Source organism: Lepus europaeus, chromosome 16 (assembly GCF_033115175.1).
Source record: "Lepus europaeus isolate LE1 chromosome 16, mLepTim1.pri, whole genome shotgun sequence".
In the NCBI taxonomy this organism is placed as follows: Eukaryota; Metazoa; Chordata; class Mammalia; order Lagomorpha; family Leporidae; genus Lepus; species Lepus europaeus.
Window position 1 is genome coordinate 71,454,131 of NC_084842.1, and position 20,397 is coordinate 71,474,527.

Here is a 20,397-nt window from a genome sequence, read left to right on the forward strand (position 1 = left end):
CCTGCATCAGGGCTTCTTAAAAAATTCCTTTATCACTTAAAGATACAGGCTTTTGCCGGCGCCGCGGCTCACTAGGCTAATTCTCCGCCTTGCGGCGCGGGCACACCGGGTTCTAGTCCCGGTCGGGGCACCGATCCTGTCCCGGTTGCCCCCCTTCCAGGCCAGCTCTCTGCTGTGTCCAGGGAGTGCAGTGGAGGATGGCCCAAGTACTTGGGCCCTGCACCCCATGGGAGACCAGGATAGGCGCCTGGCTCCTGCCATCGGATCGGTGCGGTGCGCCGGCCGCAGCACGCCTACTGCGGCGGCCATTGGAGGGTGAACCAACGGCAAAAGGAAGACCTTTTTCTCTCTGTCTCTCTCTCTCACTGTCCACTCTGCCTGTCAAAAAAAAGATACAGGCTTTTGAAAAACAAATAGGCAAGTCATCTTTTTAGTATTTAGAAGCCTAAAGCGGGGCTGGTGCTGTGGTGTGGTGGGTAAGGCCACCGCCTACACTGCCGGCATCCCGTGTGGGCACCAATTCAAATCCCAGCTGCTCCACTTCCAATCCAGCTCTCTGCTATGGCCTGGGAAAGCAGGGGAAGATGGCACAAGTTGTTGGACCCTGCACCTGGCTCCTGGCTTCGGATTGGCCCAGCTCCAGCCATTGTGGCCATTTGGGGAGTGAACCAGTAGATGGAAGATCCATCTCTGTTCTGTATCTCTCTCTGTCTAACTCTGCCGTTCAAATAATAAATAATTAAAAAAAAAAAAAAAAAAAGCCTGAAGACTTCTTTGTATGTGAGTATCAGTCACAGGAGGAGGAGCCAGATCAGAAGTGGGCTACCTTCTTATTGGTTACATTGGTTTTGAAAAGAAATGTGACATTTATGCCTAAAAACCAGACTTTGTCTTCAGTTCTGAAAACTGGTTTAATTCAGGACAGTTCCAAAATTATGAGAGAGAGAGCAGGGCAGATCTGAGTTACAGGGTGTCATTCGTATCCTATTTGAGAGAGCTAAGGGCCCCAGGTAGATTTTTGTATCTGTAACTTTCTAGTTTTTAGTGGTAATTGTAGTCACTAGATTTATAGTGATACTTTACATGTTTTAAAATATTTTCCTACATATCATCTCACAGATCCGTTAACAGCCTTTGACAAATACGTGACAGGAGTTTAAAAATTTTGTGTCGTGTTTTACACCTCCCCCAACTAACTCTGTCTATGGGGCAAGCAGTTGTTTACTTTTTATTGTGAAGATTTACATGATACAGGAAAAGATGCCTGGTGTCCTTAGTCACTAGTCATCAGGGAAATACAAATTAAAACCACAGTGAGATACCACTTAAAAAGCTCCTGGAATACAAAATGCTGCCTAAGATTTCAAGCGAGAGGACTCTGAGACCTTGCTGGCAGGCATGTTAAGTGGTGCAGCAACTTCGGAAAAACACTCAGGCAGTTTCTTATAAAGTAGAGCACGTACTTACGTATAAACCAGCCATCCTGGTCCTGGCTGTAAACTCAAGAGACATGAAAGTTTACCTCTGTTAAAAACCTGTACATGCATGTTTATAGTACTTCTGTTTGTAACTGCCAAAACCTGGAAATAACCCAGATATCCATCATCTGAACAAGTTGCTGTATGTCCATCCTCAGCAATAAACAGGGGCTGACTCCTGATGGATACAACAAAACACTGACTCTGAACAGCATTGTGCTAAGTGAAAGAAGCCAGACTCGGAAAGCTGCAGGTTATATTTCTGAGAGGACGTGTGCTACTTGCTTGTGCAGAATCACTGGCACTGGGGAGGTGCCCCTCTGTCTCCAGGTGGTCCCAGCGAGTCTGAGTCACAGCCTTGCCTCTGCTTTCCCGGGACTGGGTATATGATCTGGGCCAGCCTGCTTCTCAGGTGGGCGTGCGGAGCTGGAGTCCTTCCAGGAGATTTGACAAGTCCTTTAGGCCTCTAACTTTCTTTTTTCATAGAAAGCTTTTATTTAATAAATTTCATAAATACAGCTTTTGGATTATAGCGGTTCTTCCCCCCATAGCCACCCTCCCACCCCCAACCATCCCCCCTCCTACTCCCTCTCCCATCTCATAGTACAACACATTAAGGACAGAGGTCCTACGTGGGGAGCAAGCGTACAGTGACTCCCGTTGTTGATTTAACAATTGACACTCTTATTTATGATGTCAGTGATCACCTGAGGCTCTTGTCATGAGCTGCCAACGCTATGGAAGCCTCTAGAGTCCACAAACTCTGACATTATTTAGACAGGGCCATAATCACAGTGGAAGTTCTCTCCTCCCTTCAGAGAACGGTACCTCCTTCTTTGATGGCCCCTTCTTTCCACTGGGATCTCGCTCACAGAGATCTTTTGTTTAGGTCATTTTTTGCCACAGCGTCTTGGCTTTCCGTTAGGCCTCTAACTTTGCAGATGACAGGTTATAAGGATGAAATCTTGGGATTTATGGTATAATTTTTTTAAAGATGTATTTTATTTATTGGAAAGGCAGAGTTAGAGAAGGAGAGACAGAGATCTTCCATGCCCTGGCTCACTCCCCAGAAGGTCCCAACGGTTGGGGCTGAGCCAGGCTGAAGCCAGGAGCCAGGATCTTTATCTGGGTCTCCATGTGGGTGCAGAGGCCCAAGCATTTGGGCCATCTTCTACTGCTTTCCCAGGTGTGTTAGCAGGGAGCTGGGTCAGAAGTGGAGCAGCTAGGACTCGAACTGGCATCCATTTGTAGGATACTGGAACTGCAGAAGGTGGCTTAACCCACTGTGCCACAACACAGGCCTTTATGGTATAATCTTATGGCCGTATTTCTTGCTAGACACAAAGAAGCTTCTGGAGATTAGGGAATTCAAGAGGGAAAACAGAACTGAGTCATTTGAGACTTTAGATCCAGCATGCTGGTTTGCAGAATGGGCAATTAGATGAACCAATAAATTTTCTCTGTTTTAAACTAGATTTCTAATACTGATAACTTTTAAAATGTTTATATCCATCCACTTGAAAGAGCCACAAAGAGAGAGAGCAAGAGCAAGAGCAAGAGGTAGAGATCTTCCATCCGCTGGTTTACTCCCCAGATGTCCTCAATAGCTGGAGCTGGGCCGTTTTTCCATAAACTTTTGGAAGTATCTGCATGCAGTGTTATAGCATTTTAATAATTAAACATAGGTAGGTAGTACATTATGGCATTTGAGGTGGACTGTATAGGTATCCCAAATACAAAAGCTTGGTGGTAGAACTTGTTAGTTGTCTGTATTTATCTCTGGTCTTTTTTTCTTTCTTTTTTTTCTTTTTAAGATTGATTGATTTATTTGAAAAGCAGAGTTACAGAGAGGCAGAGAGAGAGGTCTTCCATCCACTGGTTCACTTCTCAGATGGCCACAATGGCTAGAGCTGTGCCAATCTGAAACCAGGGGCCAGAAGCTTCCTCTGGGTCTTCAACACACGTGCAGGGGCCCAAGGACTTGGGCCATCTTCCACTGCTTTCCCAGGCCATAGCAGAGAGCTGGATCGGAAGTGGAGCAGCCGGGACTCAAACTGGTGCACATATGGGATGCTGTCACTGCAGGCAGTGGCTTTACCTGCTATGCCACAGCACTGTCCCCTGTAATCTTTTTTCTTGGCTGCTTTTTATATTGATCACTCTGCAGATTTTACTGAAATTAATCTTTAAGCTAAATAAAATAGAATATATTATAACTCTGACAATGACATAGCATTTTTAATTTAGTCATTTAAAAAGTTTATTATGTACTTATAAACTTTTAAGATTTTTGTATGCTGTTATTATAATGCCATTAGGTATGTGTTTAGTATTTCCTGCTTTTGTTATTGAACTGAAACTATAAATAATAAGAGTTAATGTTGTGAAATATTTGCTATAAAAACTAATGTAAGTCTTGGATAATATTGAATTATTTAATTAGCAGATTAAACTGAAAGTTTGAGTCATGCTTGTAAAATATTACCATTAGATGTCTGTAGTGAAAGTTGGTTCTTGATAGGTTATCTGCTAGACCAGACCCCAGGACCTCACCACTCACCTCCTGTTCTTAGCGTCCATTGCTTGAAGGTAGTAGATACTTGTGAGATGTTTGCTAAATGAGCTAGCTGGGTATTTGGGAACATCCAGGTGAAAAGTTGTATAGCTGTTCATTTTTTTACACAGAGTAAGTGTCATCCTAGAAAATCAGAAAACAGATAACATTGATACTGATTTTATCAGTGAAAGCTTGGTCCCTGTTTCCAGTACCCACTCAGAGGACAAGGACAAGGTCTGAGGGTAAAGGAAGGAGAGTAATCTGTTGACGGGGGCACGGTGGCAGACTCGGGCCTAGGAACTGCTTCCTTCCTGGTGGCGGGGTTTGGGGGTTGCTGAAGAGGCAGGAGGCAGGGTGAGCTGCAGCCACAGCATCTGGTCTAGGGCCAGGCACCAAAGCTGGGATGTCCCTCCTCTGTTTCATGCTCTGAGTGTCTGAAAAAGAATTTGAGGTAAAGAACAAGGCAGTGTGCAACTTCGGATGTGGGCCCGAGGGAAGGCAGCAACCCATCCGTGGAGCCTCAACGTGATACTTTGCGTAAGCTGCCTGTTCAGCATCATCTGGTTGGTATGATGGCCAGCCTGGGGACTACAGGCACATGGTACTTTGTGCCCTGGATCTGGAATTCCCCTAAATGAAACCCCCTCAAAACAATATTGGCCACCAAAGTGTTGTCTATTGGAAAAACAAATGACTTTATGAATCCAGTGATTAGAATCTTATAGGGCTGACCATACCACTCCCTCAGTTTGTTGAGTTAGGCTAAGGGTGGGTAACCATGAGACTGGGGCCTGATGGTAACATCTGCACTCAAAGCACTATTTGTGGGGCCGGCGCTGTGGCGTGATGGGTAAAGCCGCTGTCTGCAGTGCCAGCATCCCTTATGGGTGCTGGTTCGAGTCCTGGCTGCTCCACTTCTGATCCAGCTCTCTGCTATGGCCTGGGAAAGCAGTAGAGGATGGCCCAAGTCCTTGGGACCCTCCATCTGTTTGGGAGACCCAGAGGAAGCTCCTGGCTCCTGGCTTCGGATCAGCACAGCTTTGGGCATTGCAGCCATTTGGGGAGTGAACCGGCGGATGGAAGATTTCTCTCTGCCTATGCCTCTCTGTAACTCTGCCTTTTAAATAAGTCAATTGATCTTTTTTTCTTTAAAGCTCTATTTAGGGGCTCATTTTCAATTTCTTTATGAGTTATACGTTCTTAGAGAAGGATTTCCCTATATAGATGTAGTTGAAAATTTGTGGAAAGGAAACGTGTTAAAATACTTGTATATAACAGGTGTTGTAGTTTTGGGAGCGGTGCTGACTGTCTAGTAGAAGCACGTGTCTTACCTGAGGATTTTGGAATTGTTGATTTTGGGGATGCCATGTTTTGAGGATTTTAAGAATTTCTGTGTGTTTTCGATTTTCTGTCGATTGACATTTAGTGTTTGACTTTAAAATTTGTAGCTGCTTCAGAGGTCCATACGTGTGTACATTTTGCTTAGCATGGATGTAAACCCATCTGCTTTGAGAATGAGCTGCAGGAATATGTAGCTCAGCTAGTGAATGGGTGCAGCTCAGCTCTTCTTTTCGTAGGTACGGTGGTCTTTATTATCCCTGGGTAAGCACTTCAGGGGAGAAATGTTGTGTTCTAGTGGTGTTCATGAATTGGCGGACTCCTCATGTGTCAAGAGGTAATGGCCTTTGTGACATTTTCCTTTCTTTCATTTATTTATTTGAAAGTCATAGTTACACGGGGACGGGGGTGGGGTGGGGTGGGAGGTTCCATCTACTGGTTCACTCCCCAGTTGGCCACAACGGCTGGAGCTGCACCAATCTGAAGCCAGGACCCAGGAGCTTCTTCCTTGTCTCCCACACGGGTGCAGGGGCCCAAGGACCTGGGCCATCTTCTGCTTTTCCAGGCCATAGCAGAGAACTAGATTGGAAGTGGACTCAAACCGCCACCCATATGGGATGCCGACACTGCAGGCCAGTGGCTTTACCTGCTTATGCCACAGTGCCAGCCCCGACATTTTCCTTTCATTTAGATAGATAGAGTGGAACACCCAGAGGCCGAAGCAAGAACAGTATAGTAGCAGGATTATAGACAGTGTGCTTTCTCCGTAGGAGTCCTGCTAGCTAATGTTTGGTTTTTTTGGAACCTTCCTGCTAGGTTCATTATTTTGCTAATGTTCAGAGCAAGTTTATGAACTAGGAATTATTCCCATTGTACAGTTGAAATCGAGGCCCAGAGAGGTTAAGTATTTGTCCAACAACCACAAGTAGGTACAGAACAGCTTTTGAAACCTAGGACTGTGTGAGCCTTTCTGCCTTCCACTGTCGTCCCACTGCCGCCAGTCCTCTTCCAGGCTTGAGGGAGTGAGCGCCTCCTCCCAGCAGCCTCGTGACCCTCCTTTCTATCCAGTGTTGATATTTAAAACTCCACAGGCTTTCTAATGCGTTAATTGGTTTTATGTATAGAATTTTAGAGCAGAGAACATACACACATATATATAGGAGTAATTTTCAAAATTTTAAAATGCTCATTTGAGAACTCTGGCATTGTAAGTGAATAAAAGTGTGCTGTTTAACAACTCCATTGAATAGGCAAGTCTTTCCATTGAAAAATGCGGATGTCCTCTGTAAACCATAATTGCATGTATGTAGCATAAATATTGTTCTTTATTGGATTTGTTGCAGAAGTAAGGGCCTCTTTTGTTTAAATGGACTTGCTTTTGAACTGTGAAAATGTAATTGTGATAGTTTATTGGTTCAGCTCTGGAGAAGCTGAAGCAAAGCTATTTTGCTCCAGCCAGAGCTATTTATATACCGTCACCGAGAGCTCCTTTTTATATTATTGGTGTTACTGTGCACTAAAAAAAGGAGTGTTAAAAGAAAACTTGGGATTTAAGAAAAAAATTCTGTGCCCTTATTCACCACAATGATATTTTTAGAGGTTATTTCATCTAGCTCTATCTCTTCAGAAAAGGCTTTATCTTTTTCACAGTGGAGGCAGACAAGAACCCAGCTTGAAGCCATTCCTTCCCCAAACCTTCCTTTTTGAAGGGTGAAAGGCTCAGAGAGAGTGGAACTTTGTGTGTGAATTGAGCCTCTTGGCCCTTAGCCTCTGCCTGATCAACACCTTTGGTTCATTGAGGAGAGAAAAGACCATGAATTTACTGGAAGAGGCCTTTAGGAAGAGGGGTTAAAACGTAAGAGGCCGTTTCTCTGAGATTCTCTATGTGAAGAGAAAGATCAGTCCTAGAAATTTCTCTTTACTTCTGTTTTGCTCCCAGAGAAGACTGTTCCTGCGCTTTGCTCGTTGGTGGAGTGCTTTGCTGATGCAGGCAGGCCAGTCATCATTTGTTGCTGCAAATATCTGCAGAATTGGTCAAGTGTAGACGAGTGAAATGGCTGCTCCAGTGGCTGGAGTTTGTGAGCTGAGGCTTGGAGGATGAGCTGAGTTCTAGAAGAACATCAGACACGACTTCAGGCAGTTTCGTGACAGAGATGAGCTGCGACACAGTAGTAGATGTGTGGCCTGAAAAGTGGAGAGGTTGATGCTCCATAAAAGCATCAGCGTTCAGGCTGCCGCGGGATCCCTGCAGTGGAGTGCAGGGTTTTACCCCGAGTATGTGTGGATCTGTTCCGCTGGCCAGTGGTGGCCTGTGCTGTAGTGCAGCTGTACTGTTTTCCTCACACTGGCACGTCTGTCTGTGCACTGTGTGCCCCTGTGGTGTCACTCATCTACCCGTGTTTAATGGAAATGCTGGGCCACTTGTCAGGTTTCCCTGTTAATTTAGTCTCTGCCTTATGATACAGCATAGTAATATGTGAAGTACCATTTTCATCTTATCCTACAACATGAAACAGTATGCTCCAAAAAACACAATTACCTAAGACCTTTGACTTTAAAATTTAGTGACGTGTGCACATCTTTGGATTCTGGAGAGGAATAGGCTAGATGTTGGGTTTCATGACTGCAAATCAACTTGCACAAGGCCATACAAAAGATAATGCTTAATATAATTCAACTTCCTTCCCATTAACATCTTGAACTATGGTGTAAAGTTTTGTATTTTTATTTTAGAAATATAGCTGACATTAGCATTCAGGTATACGGTTCAGTTTATCTCTAGTGAAAAGTCTTTTAAAATTAAGTTAAATACAGCACAGAGGACATAGAAAATCAATAATATTTCATTTCTTTTAAGTAAGATCTTTCTATATACATTTGCTTGGGTTGCTTATAAATTTCTTTCTTTACAGAAGTATTTTGTAATAAATGTCAGTTACAGATTTAACTGTAGCAAAAAATGGTGCAGGTGCTGTAGTGCCTGTAATACATCAGGTGAAAAACTGCTTAGCCAAGTATTAGTGTAGGGTACTGGTGCAGTCTTCCAAAAGATAGTTTTAAAATATATTGATGTTAATAGGAGAGCATTTAAGACTTTATTGCATGGAATATTCGAGAATTTAGAGTATTGTGTTTTACGATACTTAAGGCTTCTTTGCTTATTGGTTTACCTATCATGACCCTTTACCCAGGGTAGAGATATTATAAATATTTGCTGTTGAATGTGAATTTGATTCTAAAATATTTTTCTTTAATTACTCCCATCCTAGTGATATTTGAGATTTAGTTATCTTATTATCATATTTATAGTCTAAAGATTTATAATGTTAACTGTAGTTAAAACTGAATTCTAGTGGCTTTAACCATTGATTGATATAACTGGTTAAAACTGATTTATTAAAGTATTAGAAATTGAACATTGGGCAACTTTGCTTTTTTAATAGCATGTATGCATCAGTAAGTTCAAAGTACCCTCTAGGGAAGCTACTAAGGAAACATTTCCTCTTTTTCAGAAATAGCTAACTTAAGTACAAATTAAGTAGTCATCAGAATCCTCTTACTCTACAAATGTGACCTCATTGGTGTTTAATATGGCTGCTAAACTAGACAGAATCATACTTAAACGGTTCTTCACCACTGAAATATGTGAACTAAAGAAAGGTTTGCTTCACTGATAGATGCTTAAGGACGAATGGAGGCCAGGGGTGAGTTTTATGGTGGTGGTTGTTCAGGAGAAAATGAAGGGGTGTGTAAAAGATATGAGTTCGAGAAGGGCGACTAAGATAGGCAGGGCCAAGTTCGGACTCTGATGAGTGATATGGATAAAAATCAGCATTTAACATACAATGTTAACATACAATGAAAATATTTGATTGCTTGTTTAAATTTCTTACCTAGTTACTCAGTAATTTTACCTGTATTAATATTGGTATGGTACTAAAAGATTATGAATTGTTCCAATTATTGGAAAAACTGTTAGTTTATTGATTCCATTTGATTATCTTTTTGTTTCTCTTCTTAAGTAGTATCAGAATGATGATTTAAGAAACCAGGGAATTAAAAAAAAATTTTTTTTTAATTTATTTGAAAGAGTTACAGAGAGAGGTAAAGCCAGAGAGGAAGAGGTCTTCCATCTGCTGGTTTACTCCCCAAATCACTGCATCGTCCAGAGCTGAGCTGATCTGAAGCCAGGAGCCTGCAGCTTCTTCCGGGTCTCCCACGCGGGTACAGGGACCCTAGCACTTGAGCCATCCTCTACTGCTTTCCCAGGCCATAGCAGGGAGCTGGTTCAGAAGAGGAGCAGCCAGGACTGAAAGCATATGGGATGCTGGTGCTGCAGACTGGAGCTTTAACCCTGCTGCGCCACAGCACTGGCCCCACCAACGAATCTTTATAAGTCTAAGGCAAGGTGACTGTGACAGTCCCCCCCCCCCCATTTCTGCAAATTACAATATTTGCTTTCTTAAATGCTTCTTTACACTTTTTATAATGACAAAAGAGAAAGGCTTATCACTTGTAACAGTAATGTTTACTGATAGCTTCATTAGGTATGACAATGGTGGATGTTAATTTTTAGAATGTAAAAAGAACCAATTTAATGATCTAAGATTTCATAGTTCCAATATACTGAGAGTTAATCTTATAAAATATCCTGTATTTTAAGAATAATTATTGGTTTAAAACTTTTTTGATCAGAATACAAAACATACATTGCCTTGACAAGAATAAAAATGTTTGTAGACTGATTAGTAATGTAGAAACCTAGAAGGAATTTTCTTCTTAATGTTTATCCAACAAAAGATGGAATTTGGGACAGGCATTTTGCATAATGATTTTTTTAATTAATTAATTTATTTGAGAGGTAGAGCTGCAAACAGAGAGTGAGGTCTTCCATCCATTAGTTCACTCCCCAAATGGCCACAATGCCCGAACCAGGGCTAATCTGAAGCCAGGAGCCAGGAGCTTCTTCCTGGTGGGTGCAGGGGCCTAAGCACTTGGGCCATCTTCTTCTGCTTTCCCAGGCCATCAGCAGGGAGCTGGTTTGGAAGTGGAGCAGCTGGGACAGGAACCAGCGCCCATATGGGATGCAGGCGCTGTAGGCGGATGCCTAACCTACCACACCGCAGCACTGGCTCCTTTGCATAGTAATTAAACAATCTGCTTGGAGCCCCTGAATCTCGTAGAAGGAGCACCTGAGTTTGAATCCTGAGTCTACTTCCAGTTCCAGCTTTCCGCTAATGCAGATCCTGGGAGGCAGCGGGTGATAGCTCAGGTACTTACCATCCACGTGGGAGACTTGGAGAGAGTTTAGGGTGCCTGGCTCTGACTAGACCCAGAAGCTGTTGCAGCCATGTGGGGACTAAACCAGCAGATGGGAGATCTGTCTCTTTTACTCTCTGTCCATGTTTTTCTGCCTTTTAAATTAAACAAAACAAGGCAAGAATTGGCCAAGTATGATTTAGACATGAAGAAGCTACTCTGGAACCCCATATGGAGTCAGATGATCCATCGTTTCCTTATCTTTTGGAGCAAACAGAAGCAGCTGTTGTATGGCTTCCTAAGTAGCGTACGTACTGATGTCTGGCACATTTTTCTTGTTGGGGAAACAGTGGTGAAGAAGATAGAATTCCTGCCTGCAAGGAATTTTTCCCTCTTGGTAGGTAGTAGAAGGTATTTAAGTGAATACATGAAATCAACTCAGATTGTGGTAAGTAAAATGCAGGAACCAGAATAGGGAGTGGTGTTGGAGGGGGATTGGGAGTTGGGAGTAGGCAGAACCGGAGAGCTGCTTTAATAGGAAGGCAACACGGAGTTCGTGGAGTATGACAGAAGGGTGGCTCGGGGAGAAATCTGGGAAGTGCAGGGAGAGCAGGCCCAGAGGGTGAGAGGGAAGGAGGCTGAAGGGCTTCTGTGTACCGAGTGGGGCGGTGACTGGCACTGGGCTAGCAGTGGTGGCTGCCCCCATCGCATGGGCCTGAGGGATGGAGAGTTTGGTGTTCAGTAGTTCCAGGCCAGAACGCTTGGGGGAGGGCTGATCTGGTCGCTCCTTTTGAGGGAGCAGACGTGGAGGGTTAGGAGAGTAGACAGAAATTGTGTGGCATCTGTTGCTGTGTTCAGGGAAGGGAGGTAGCTCTGGAGGTTCTGAGAAGAGGATGATCTGTGGTGGGCACATACGAGTCCCAAGGCAGGAAGTGTGGTGGTCCTTTGCCTGTACCTGAATCTTGTGGTTTCTGATAGTTGTGGGGAAGGAGAGAATTGATCCCAGGGCACATGGATAAGGTAATTCACAGCACACACTCGTACCAATCAGATTTTGTCCTTTTTTTAATTTTTAAATTTTTATTTATTTATTTTTTTAACAGGCAGAGTGGACAGTGAGAGAGAGAGACAGAGAGAAAGGTCTTCCTTCCGTTGGTTCACCCCCCAAATGGCCGCTACGGCCAGCGTGCTGCACCGATCCAAAGCCAGGAGCCCGATGCTTCCTCCTGGTCTCCCATGGTGGGTGCAGGGCCCAAGCACTTGGGCCATTCTCTGCTGCCTTCCTGAGCCACAGCAGAGAGCTGGACTGGCAGAGGAACAATTGGGACAGAACCGGCGTCCCAACCAGGACTAGAACCCAGTGTGCCGGCGCCGCAGGCGGAGGATTAGCCTAGTGAGCTATGGCGCCAGCCTGTCCTTTTTTTTTTTTTAATTTTTTAAGGATTTTATTTATTTATTTGAGAGGTAGAGTTACAGAGAGAGAGAGAGAGAGAGAGAGAAAGGGAGAGAGAGGAAGAGACAGAAAGGTCTTCTATCCTCTGGTTCACTCCCCAAATGGCCACAACAGCCAGAGCTGAGCCAATCTGGAGCCAGGAGTTCTTCCCAGTCTCCTACATGGGTGTAGGGGCACAAGCACTTGGGCCATCCTCCACTGCTTTCCCAGGTCACAAGCAGAGAGCTGGATCAGAAGAGTAGCAGTTGGAACATGAACCAGAACCCTTGTGGGATGCTGTTGCCGCAGTAGCGGCTTAGTCTATTGTGCCACAGCGCCAGCCCCAGATTTTGTCCTGAATCTACCAGGTTACAGTGAGCATCTATTTGATTTGTTTTAAATGTGACATTTTGTTGTTGCAGGAAATGTTTTCCTATTTGTCCAGCCAACTAAAGAAATTGTCAGAAGCCTACAATGAAAGATTATTGCATACGCCTCATAATCCCATCTCTTTAGGTAATTAAAAAAAAAAAATCCATACTTCTGATCCATCCCTAGGAAGAAGCTGGTGTTCTTGCAAAAAGAGAGAACTCTTTCTGATTACAGTGGTATTTCTGAATTCATTTACAGTATTTATTTGGAAATTGAAAAAGTTTATTTAGCCTTTAAAAATGCTTTATTTCTAAGCTAAAACCTGTATGCTGGAAGAGTCAAAATAAGTATTAAATATTATCATGAATACTTGGAAAAGAATAATTTAAGTCTTGCTTCTAACCAGAATATCTCAATTACTAGTAAAAACTCTATATAAGTAATTGAAACTTTTCTCCAGTTAAAAAAACTCTGCTTACAGTGTTTTAAATGTTAGTATTACTTATTTTCCTTAGCCTCTGATATTAGAGAAATCTGTAATTGTGATAATTTCATTTGTTTGTAGAAGGACTATGTATTTCTTTCATAATATAGGAACTATTGACAATAGGAATTTTAACTTTTTATGAATTTAACTTTTAAGCTTCATAGTTACCTCTTTTAATTTGTGAGTACCTATAGTATAATATGTTTCACATTTTGCTTCTGGGGAGAAAGTAAGGAAAGTGAATCATTTGTAACTGAAGCACTTTTCAGGAATGAGCTTCTGTGGAAAACCATTTGGACACTGACATACAGTAAAAATGACTCCAATCTTTTGCTGGTGTATAGGAGATAGTGGGTAGTTTGAATATCAGTTGTGCCATGTGCTGGCCTCTAGCCTTCTTTTCCTGAAATAGAGATGGTGAACCCACACATGCAAAATTCTTGGGAGACTGGATGAGATTATGTTTGTGAAGTGTCCAGCGTGCTGAGTGTGTGCTCAGTAAATGGTGCCTGGTAGTGGTGCTGTTCTCTGAACAGTGACTCCATTTGTACATGCAGAAGTTGATCTTACTCACTCTTCTGTGTGCACTGGAATACATGTCATGTTCTCATTTTACAAGTTCTTAAAACTTGGTTGAATTTTAGTAAGCAGCCATACTGATCACATGATTGCTCCATCGATTTTGTTGGAAAACCTCACTCACTGGAAGGGAAATTCTGTTTCTGATTCTGAACATGTTAATTTACATAAAATATGTGTGATTTTCAAACAGATCCCTGCTATAATTGTTAAGTGTATTAGGTGATATTTTGCCACTCAGCAATGCATAAAAAGTAATGTTTATCATTGTCTTTTTTTTTTTTTTTTTTACTTATTTTTGTGCTGGTAAGCCCAAAGTTTATTGGGATGCTTTTTTCTTTTTCAGCTATGACCCTTAAGACGCTAGATGAACACTGTGACAAAGCTGTCACTCAGCTTGGCTCGATGCTTTTTACCAGACAAGTATCTGGAGCCAGGTAAGTATGTTTAAACAAGACTTGGGTGTATTTGGCTTTTCACAGTTAACTTTAGTACTTGGAGTCCCCCAAGGATGTACTGAATGCTAGAGAATTCATCGTGGGGGAAGAGTGATGAGGTAGAGAATCTATGAACTATTACTACGTGCTTAGCTGTGCTTCTGCTTGGAATAGTCACAGAAAGCTAGGCATCTGTGTATACAGAGACGAAGTTTCATTCCCTCTCTGTACAGCTTTGTCTTTATTTCCTTTCTTAGATAATCTCTTTAGTGGTGTCACATTCTGATATTAGAAATAAGTCATCATCCTTACTAAATGCAAGTGAAAATGATAAGGAAAAGTGTTTCCTAAACTAAAATGTTGTGTGATTCTTGCCCAAGTACTGCCTTGGAAAAATGTGCTTTTTCTTCTTCTATTCGCGTGACATGAAAATGAACCTTGTTTTTCATTTTATCTTGGAGGAGGTCAGAGAAAAATGACTTGCAAAGACATATCTTGCTGTAATAATTCTCTTTACACGTGTCTGTTAAAGAACTTCATTCTGACTTCCAGAGGGCAGAGATTTCACATTCATGGACAGCTGTTAAAATGGAAAAAGATTAGATTAATTCAGCTTGTACCTTGACGAACACTATCTGCATAGTCCAATTTTGACACTTCTAACGTGGTTTTCTTGACCTTGTACTGTTGCCACTGTTTACCTTGTTAGGTTGAAAAGATTGGAAGCCTTGTACCTAAGTAAGCTAGTGAAATCAAGCTTGGGAAGCGCACATGTCGTTGTTGGCTGGTCATCACCCCGCTGTGAGCAGTTACATAACTTCTTCTGAACCTTCGCTTAGTAAAACCTTCCATTTCATAGCATTGGTCAGGAGTTGGGATTTCAATTTGTTCATTATTTGAGATGATTGACAGCAATGAAGCAAAGTGGTTCGACTTATACATTTTAGTATTCCATTAAAGTGTAAATATATGAGGTTAGAATCAAGATTTGCTCAGAAACAAATTTATTTTGTATTCACCTCTTTGAAGAAGATGTGAAAGTGTTTAGGATTCCTAGAAGATAAGTAAACGTTAATCACCAAGCTAGACTACTCCGTGTAGAATAGCAGTGTTCTGTATCAATTCACTTTAAGGCTGACACAGACTCTTGGAAGAGGCCATGATTTCTGGCTGTTTTTAAACTTCTTAATGAGCAGATTCACACATAGTAGCACAAAGCTTTTGTTTATGAGGGGTATTCTGTTCATATCACCAGATAATTTGGTTAATCTTTTCCCTTTCAGGGTTGTGCCTGTTGGGTCTGTGCAAACTGTGAGTGGCTATACGTTCAGAGGCTTCATGTCACATACAAATAACTACCCTTGTGCTTACCTCAATGCTGCGTCAGCCATTGGAATGACGACACAGGATGTGGACTTGTTCATAAAGAGACTTGACAAATGTTTAAAGACACTAAGAAAAGAACAAAATGAAGAGGCTGATGTATCTGGAGTTGACAGTTATGACAAAATTGAAGATGCAGCTATTGAAGAAATGATTTTTAAACTGGATAATGCTTGACACATTCCAGGGTGCTTCTTCGTGAAATACAAAAGCCTTCTTTTTGATAATTTGCAAGAAATAATGAGGCTGTGGTCCAAGCAAGTGATTTGAAGACAAGACTTGAGAAGTTTGAATTGAGAATTTCTTGGAGAATATTTAGTCAAGGATCAGACTGTGCCCTAAGCCAGTCACTGATGATTGTTAGAACTCCCTCAACCCGTGCAGTACCTAACAGGTTAACACACCCAACTACTATCTTTCTAGTTGTTAAGAATCTTTGTCAGTGAAGCACCATGCCCAGATCTCAGTAACAGAATGGCTTTAAATTACCTGTAATTCTCTTTGATTCGGGCGGCTGAGACCTCCAGCCAGTTCTCCTTATTCACCGATTACTTAGTTTTCCGATCACACAGAATTTAGACGGGCCTAAAGCTGCTGCAGAGTGAATATGTGGGAGGGGAGTAAGTCACGTGTGTACAGCAGACGTGCCCCACGAAGGAGGAGTCAAGTTAAGACTTCAGTTTTGTCTCAGAAGCAAGGGTTCTCAACCGGGGCTGATTTGCTGTATATCTCAGCGACATCTGGGACATTTTTCTTGTCTCAGCTGGGTGGATGCTGTTGACGTTTGGGGAGTAGAGGCCAGGAAGCTGCCTGTCATCATACAGATGCACAAGACAACTTTCCACAACAAAGGATAATCTGGCCCAAAATGTCAGTGGTGCTGAGTGTGAGAAACACTGCTCTGAGATACGGGAACTCCCCGAGTGATGAGTTTTCCTTAGGAACTTCAGTTGTTCGGTAGTACAGCCCTGTGCCACATAGCTACATTTGTCAGCGATAGAACTGGGTGAGACAGCGGTCCAGGAGATTCTGTCTCCCAGGAGCCACCCTGGCTTGTGCGGATGCCGGCTGTGATGTTTGCCTGATAATGATAGCAGCTCACAGTGGGTGTCTGAGTGGATCGCTGTCGTTAGGTGATGATGAGTGTACTTCCCAAAAAGCAAGGCTATTTCCTGTTATCAAACGATACTATAGAGACGCTTACGTGGCCAGCAGGGTCACCAGTTCTAAACATGTCTTCATAAATTGTCTTCTGCAGCACTGGCACGTTTCCTGTTTGGGCAGGTTGAACAGCTTACTCCATGCACACCTTTTGCATTCCGCAGCCTGTGTGCATCGGCTGGTTTGCTCAGCTGCTGTGCACAGCCTTCCTCAGGATTGGCTGACGTGGCTGCTTTGAACGTAGTTTTGCTTGGAGGAAAGTGATGGAGGGGGTTAAACAGGTGTTCCCTGCACCTGCCCGTGCGCTCATTTTCTAAGTCTGGAGTTCCACCGTTACCAGCCCTAACAGTCATTTTTGGTGTTGATTTTGAGAAATAGCTTGATGTCCCAGCCTGAGGAGCGAGTTCACTGTTCGGCCAAAGCCACATCAGCCCAAGCCTGCTCTGGGGAGCATTGTTCCTAAGAGAGGCTCGCAGAGGGAGAAGTCTGTTGTCTGAGGACAAGTAATTTTGGGAAATGCCTTTATAAGCCTGCTAGTAGCATATTAAAGGCACTGGGAGAATTCCTGCAGTAAAGAATCTCACTTGAATACATCCCTATCCATAGAATCCATTCTTTAAGAAGAAATACTTCCTAAGATCTCATGGAATGGACTTTGAGAAACACTGCAGCAAGAATGCTGTGTGGATTTCTGTGTTGCATGTTTCTTTTTGATTTGACAGTGTAGACTGTGTACGAGAAAGGGGTTTTCTAGTGTGTGGGTGACATGGCCCATCATCTGAGACCATTTGTGAAGATACACTCAGCCAGATAACCCTTCTAACAGGTGTTAGAATACTGTCAGGGCTCGCTCGGCAACCTTGTAAGTCAAGACTGTGCTGGGATAAAGTACTCTTAAATATCACAAGGGTTATGTTAGAATCTATTCTATCATTGAGGTTCAAGCATGTAAAATTAAAATAGATATAGCAATTCATTGCAGAGGGATAGATCCTGGGCTAAATGTACGATGTTGTCCTGTGGATTGAGGGCAGAGCTGTAGAACTAGGAAAGCCGGAGTTGGAGCGGAGCCTGCAGATCCGAGGAGGGGAATGGATGCTGCCGCAGATGTAAATGCTGGCCCTGCAGCTTCCTGTCCATGTCAGCCAAGATTGGTGATGGGACAAGGGATCCATACTGTGTGATCATCACTTAGCACAAGGAAGGCCAGATCCCAGAGCCCAGCAAATGTTTTCTCATCTGCAGTGTCTCAGCAGTTCTTGGGCTTCAGCTGCTGAATAGATAATAATTCTAATTGAAGATAAATTACGTGAACCCACAAGTGAATGATAGATACAGCATTTCATTCCTGATGCATAAAATCAGCTGTGGTTTTTATTATTAACCCCTTCTTTTTCAGTGGCCTTAGAATTTCAGCTCTTCTTGCTGGCTTCAAACTTGACCCCAAGATCGTAGAATTCAGGTGGTTTCTGAAGGGATATGGGAGGTTCTGTCAGTACAGGCTCTCCTTCGCCCCATCCCCCCGCGTTAGGGGGGATGTGTTCCCTCACTCTCCCACCCCCACATAGAAGTGTTAAGTATGTGGGGGAAGTGATTTGTTACAGATAGCATGGGTTGGTGAGCCTCGTGGTTGGCCCCTGTTATCCTTGGCGTGGGGAGGGCAGTGGAGGCTGCATTTCCAGTCATTGCCTGCGATGACCTCTCCTGTCTTCGGGATCCAACTTCCCTCATTAAGGCTGTCAGGCAGAATTGTGGAGTTTGGTTTCTAAAGTCATTGGGCTGTGGAGGTCTGCCTCAAAAAGAAAATTGAACAGAATGAGGTATTCTTTTGGTCACTACACAGTGTGTTACTTATATACAAGGTAGGGAAAGATGTGGTAAATCAGGCTCTCAGTTTGGCTCGTAGGTCCTCTCCTGATGAATTCTCACTGTCAGGGAATGATATGTGCCGCCAGCCTTAGGAACCCGTGTTCAACTGTAAATCTTTCTATTTAGCTTTTTGTGTTAGCGGAATGAAGTTATAGAATATGAATATGAATTATTGAATACAGTTCTGTTCAGCCAATAGGCACTTGATATACAGAATGCTAAATTTAAATATAAATTAACTTTTATCTAATAGTTTGACTCAGCACATAATTCTACTGTGGACCTGTTTCTTTCACCACCTCATAATAAGAAGTGTCACCGAGACCTGAGCTATGGAATATGCTTTTCTTTGTAGACCATGTCTGTGACTTCCATAGATTTTAGTACAATCTAAGTGAAAGATAATGTTTTAATTGGTGATGTTAATTCACTGTCGAATGAGTGGCTCATCTCGAGAGTTAAATTTTTGTGACCTTTCGTAGAGGTAAATGACCTGCAGTTGGAAACAACAGCAACAAAATCTGTTGAACCTCGTTCTCACTATGCTCAGAGCAATTTGGGGGAACAGACCAACATTCGGTGCCTGTAAACATTGTGTCTTCTTTCCCCACTCTTAAGAGGTACTGATTCCGCCATGCCCTTCAGAGGCTTTCCTATGTTTTACATTCACAAGACTGACCTTATTTTATAACTATACAAAAATTCAGCTTTGCATACACAGAAGTTTTGTAACCTCTAAACAATGGGTAAGAACCAGTTGAATACAGTGTTACCAGTGGGAGGAGAAGTCCCTGTAAACAGGTTGGTCCTTGCTTGTCACGTTGTATTGGTTCTGTGTGTTACAGCCAGTCACAGCCAGTCGGAGGCTGCAGGGCTCAGCGGGGCCCACCGTGCCCACTGTGCCTGCTCACTTTCATGTGGCCCTGCTGGTATCTAGTGAAAGATGATGGCCGAAGAGGAAGTGAACGTGTCTGCGCTGTCCTACCTCATGGTCCAAGGCACAGTCTGGAAATGTTTATGCTGTTTTGCTTTTATCAAGTCGTGTCAACACGAGCTTCTAGAAGAATATGAAGAGAGGCTGAGTTTCACTGAGGAGCTGTGGGGGGTTTTAGCCGTGAGAACACGAGGCTCATGTCGGTCTGCTAACTTGCATGCCTTACCAAAAAGATTTTTTCCAAAATATTTTTGGTGTAGACTGTTTTAAGATTGAAAAAAATGAATTATATAATTTATCGTGAAATAAATTTTTAATAAATCATTGACAATACATGAAACTGTCTTAACTGATCATTACAACGGATACAGTCTGAAAGGACTGACGTTAAGTTGTTGCCCCTTTTTTGATTCAGTCATCAGCTTCAGTATGAACTTGTCCAGAAATCAGAGAGAAAAGTCATCCCTGTGATGAAACTCATGAGTCATGACTGGGGCTAAGTTATTGAAAAGAAAGAGAAAGGAGCTGGCATTCCTCAAAGGATCTATTGACTGCAGAAAGTTGGACACTTAATCTAGTTGATCTTTCCTATTATTTGAAGATAAAATAGTATCTCTTCCTTCGGATTTCACTTCCAACTTGTGTTGTTTGAGTTAATACAGGTAGTAGTTGTCTGTCATCTGGACTTAGGTCACAGCATGGCATTTGTTAAGTATGTGGACACATGTTTAACCCCTCAGAGTCTGTCTCATCCTTTGTGAAGTGGATACAGGCATATAGGATCGAGGTTAAAAGAAAGCACTGTGGCACGGCAGATTAAACCGTTTTCTTGCAACTCCAGTATCCCATGAGGGAGTGCCGGTTCAAGTCTAGCCCCTGGGAAAAGCAGCAGAAGATGGCCCAGGTGTTGGGCCCCCTGCCATCCATGTGGGAGACCTGGGTGGAGCTGCTGGTTGCTCAGTTTGACCTGGCCCAGACCTGGCTGTTCCCACCATGTGGAGAGTAACCAGTGGGTGGAAGATTTCCCTCTGTCTCTCCTCTCTCCGTCACTCTGCCTTTCAAATAAATAAGACCTTACACACACACACACACACTCTGTCTGTAAGTGATT

The 20,397-nt window shown here is 42.9% G+C and overlaps 1 protein-coding gene across 1 annotated transcript in view; it reads left to right on the top strand.

Annotated features, from left to right (window-relative positions):
- SEPSECS (Sep (O-phosphoserine) tRNA:Sec (selenocysteine) tRNA synthase) overlaps positions 1-19,619 on the top strand; it is a 37,617-nt gene extending 17,998 nt beyond the window's left edge. The window contains exons 9-11 of the mRNA XM_062212653.1: positions 12,487-12,580; positions 13,849-13,939; positions 15,223-19,619. Of these exons, the coding sequence (XP_062068637.1) occupies positions 12,487-12,580; positions 13,849-13,939; positions 15,223-15,499 (462 nt within the window). The 3' untranslated portion in view covers positions 15,500-19,619. The remainder of the gene's footprint in view (positions 1-12,486; positions 12,581-13,848; positions 13,940-15,222) is intronic.
- The last annotated feature ends 778 nt before the right edge of the window (positions 19,620-20,397 follow it).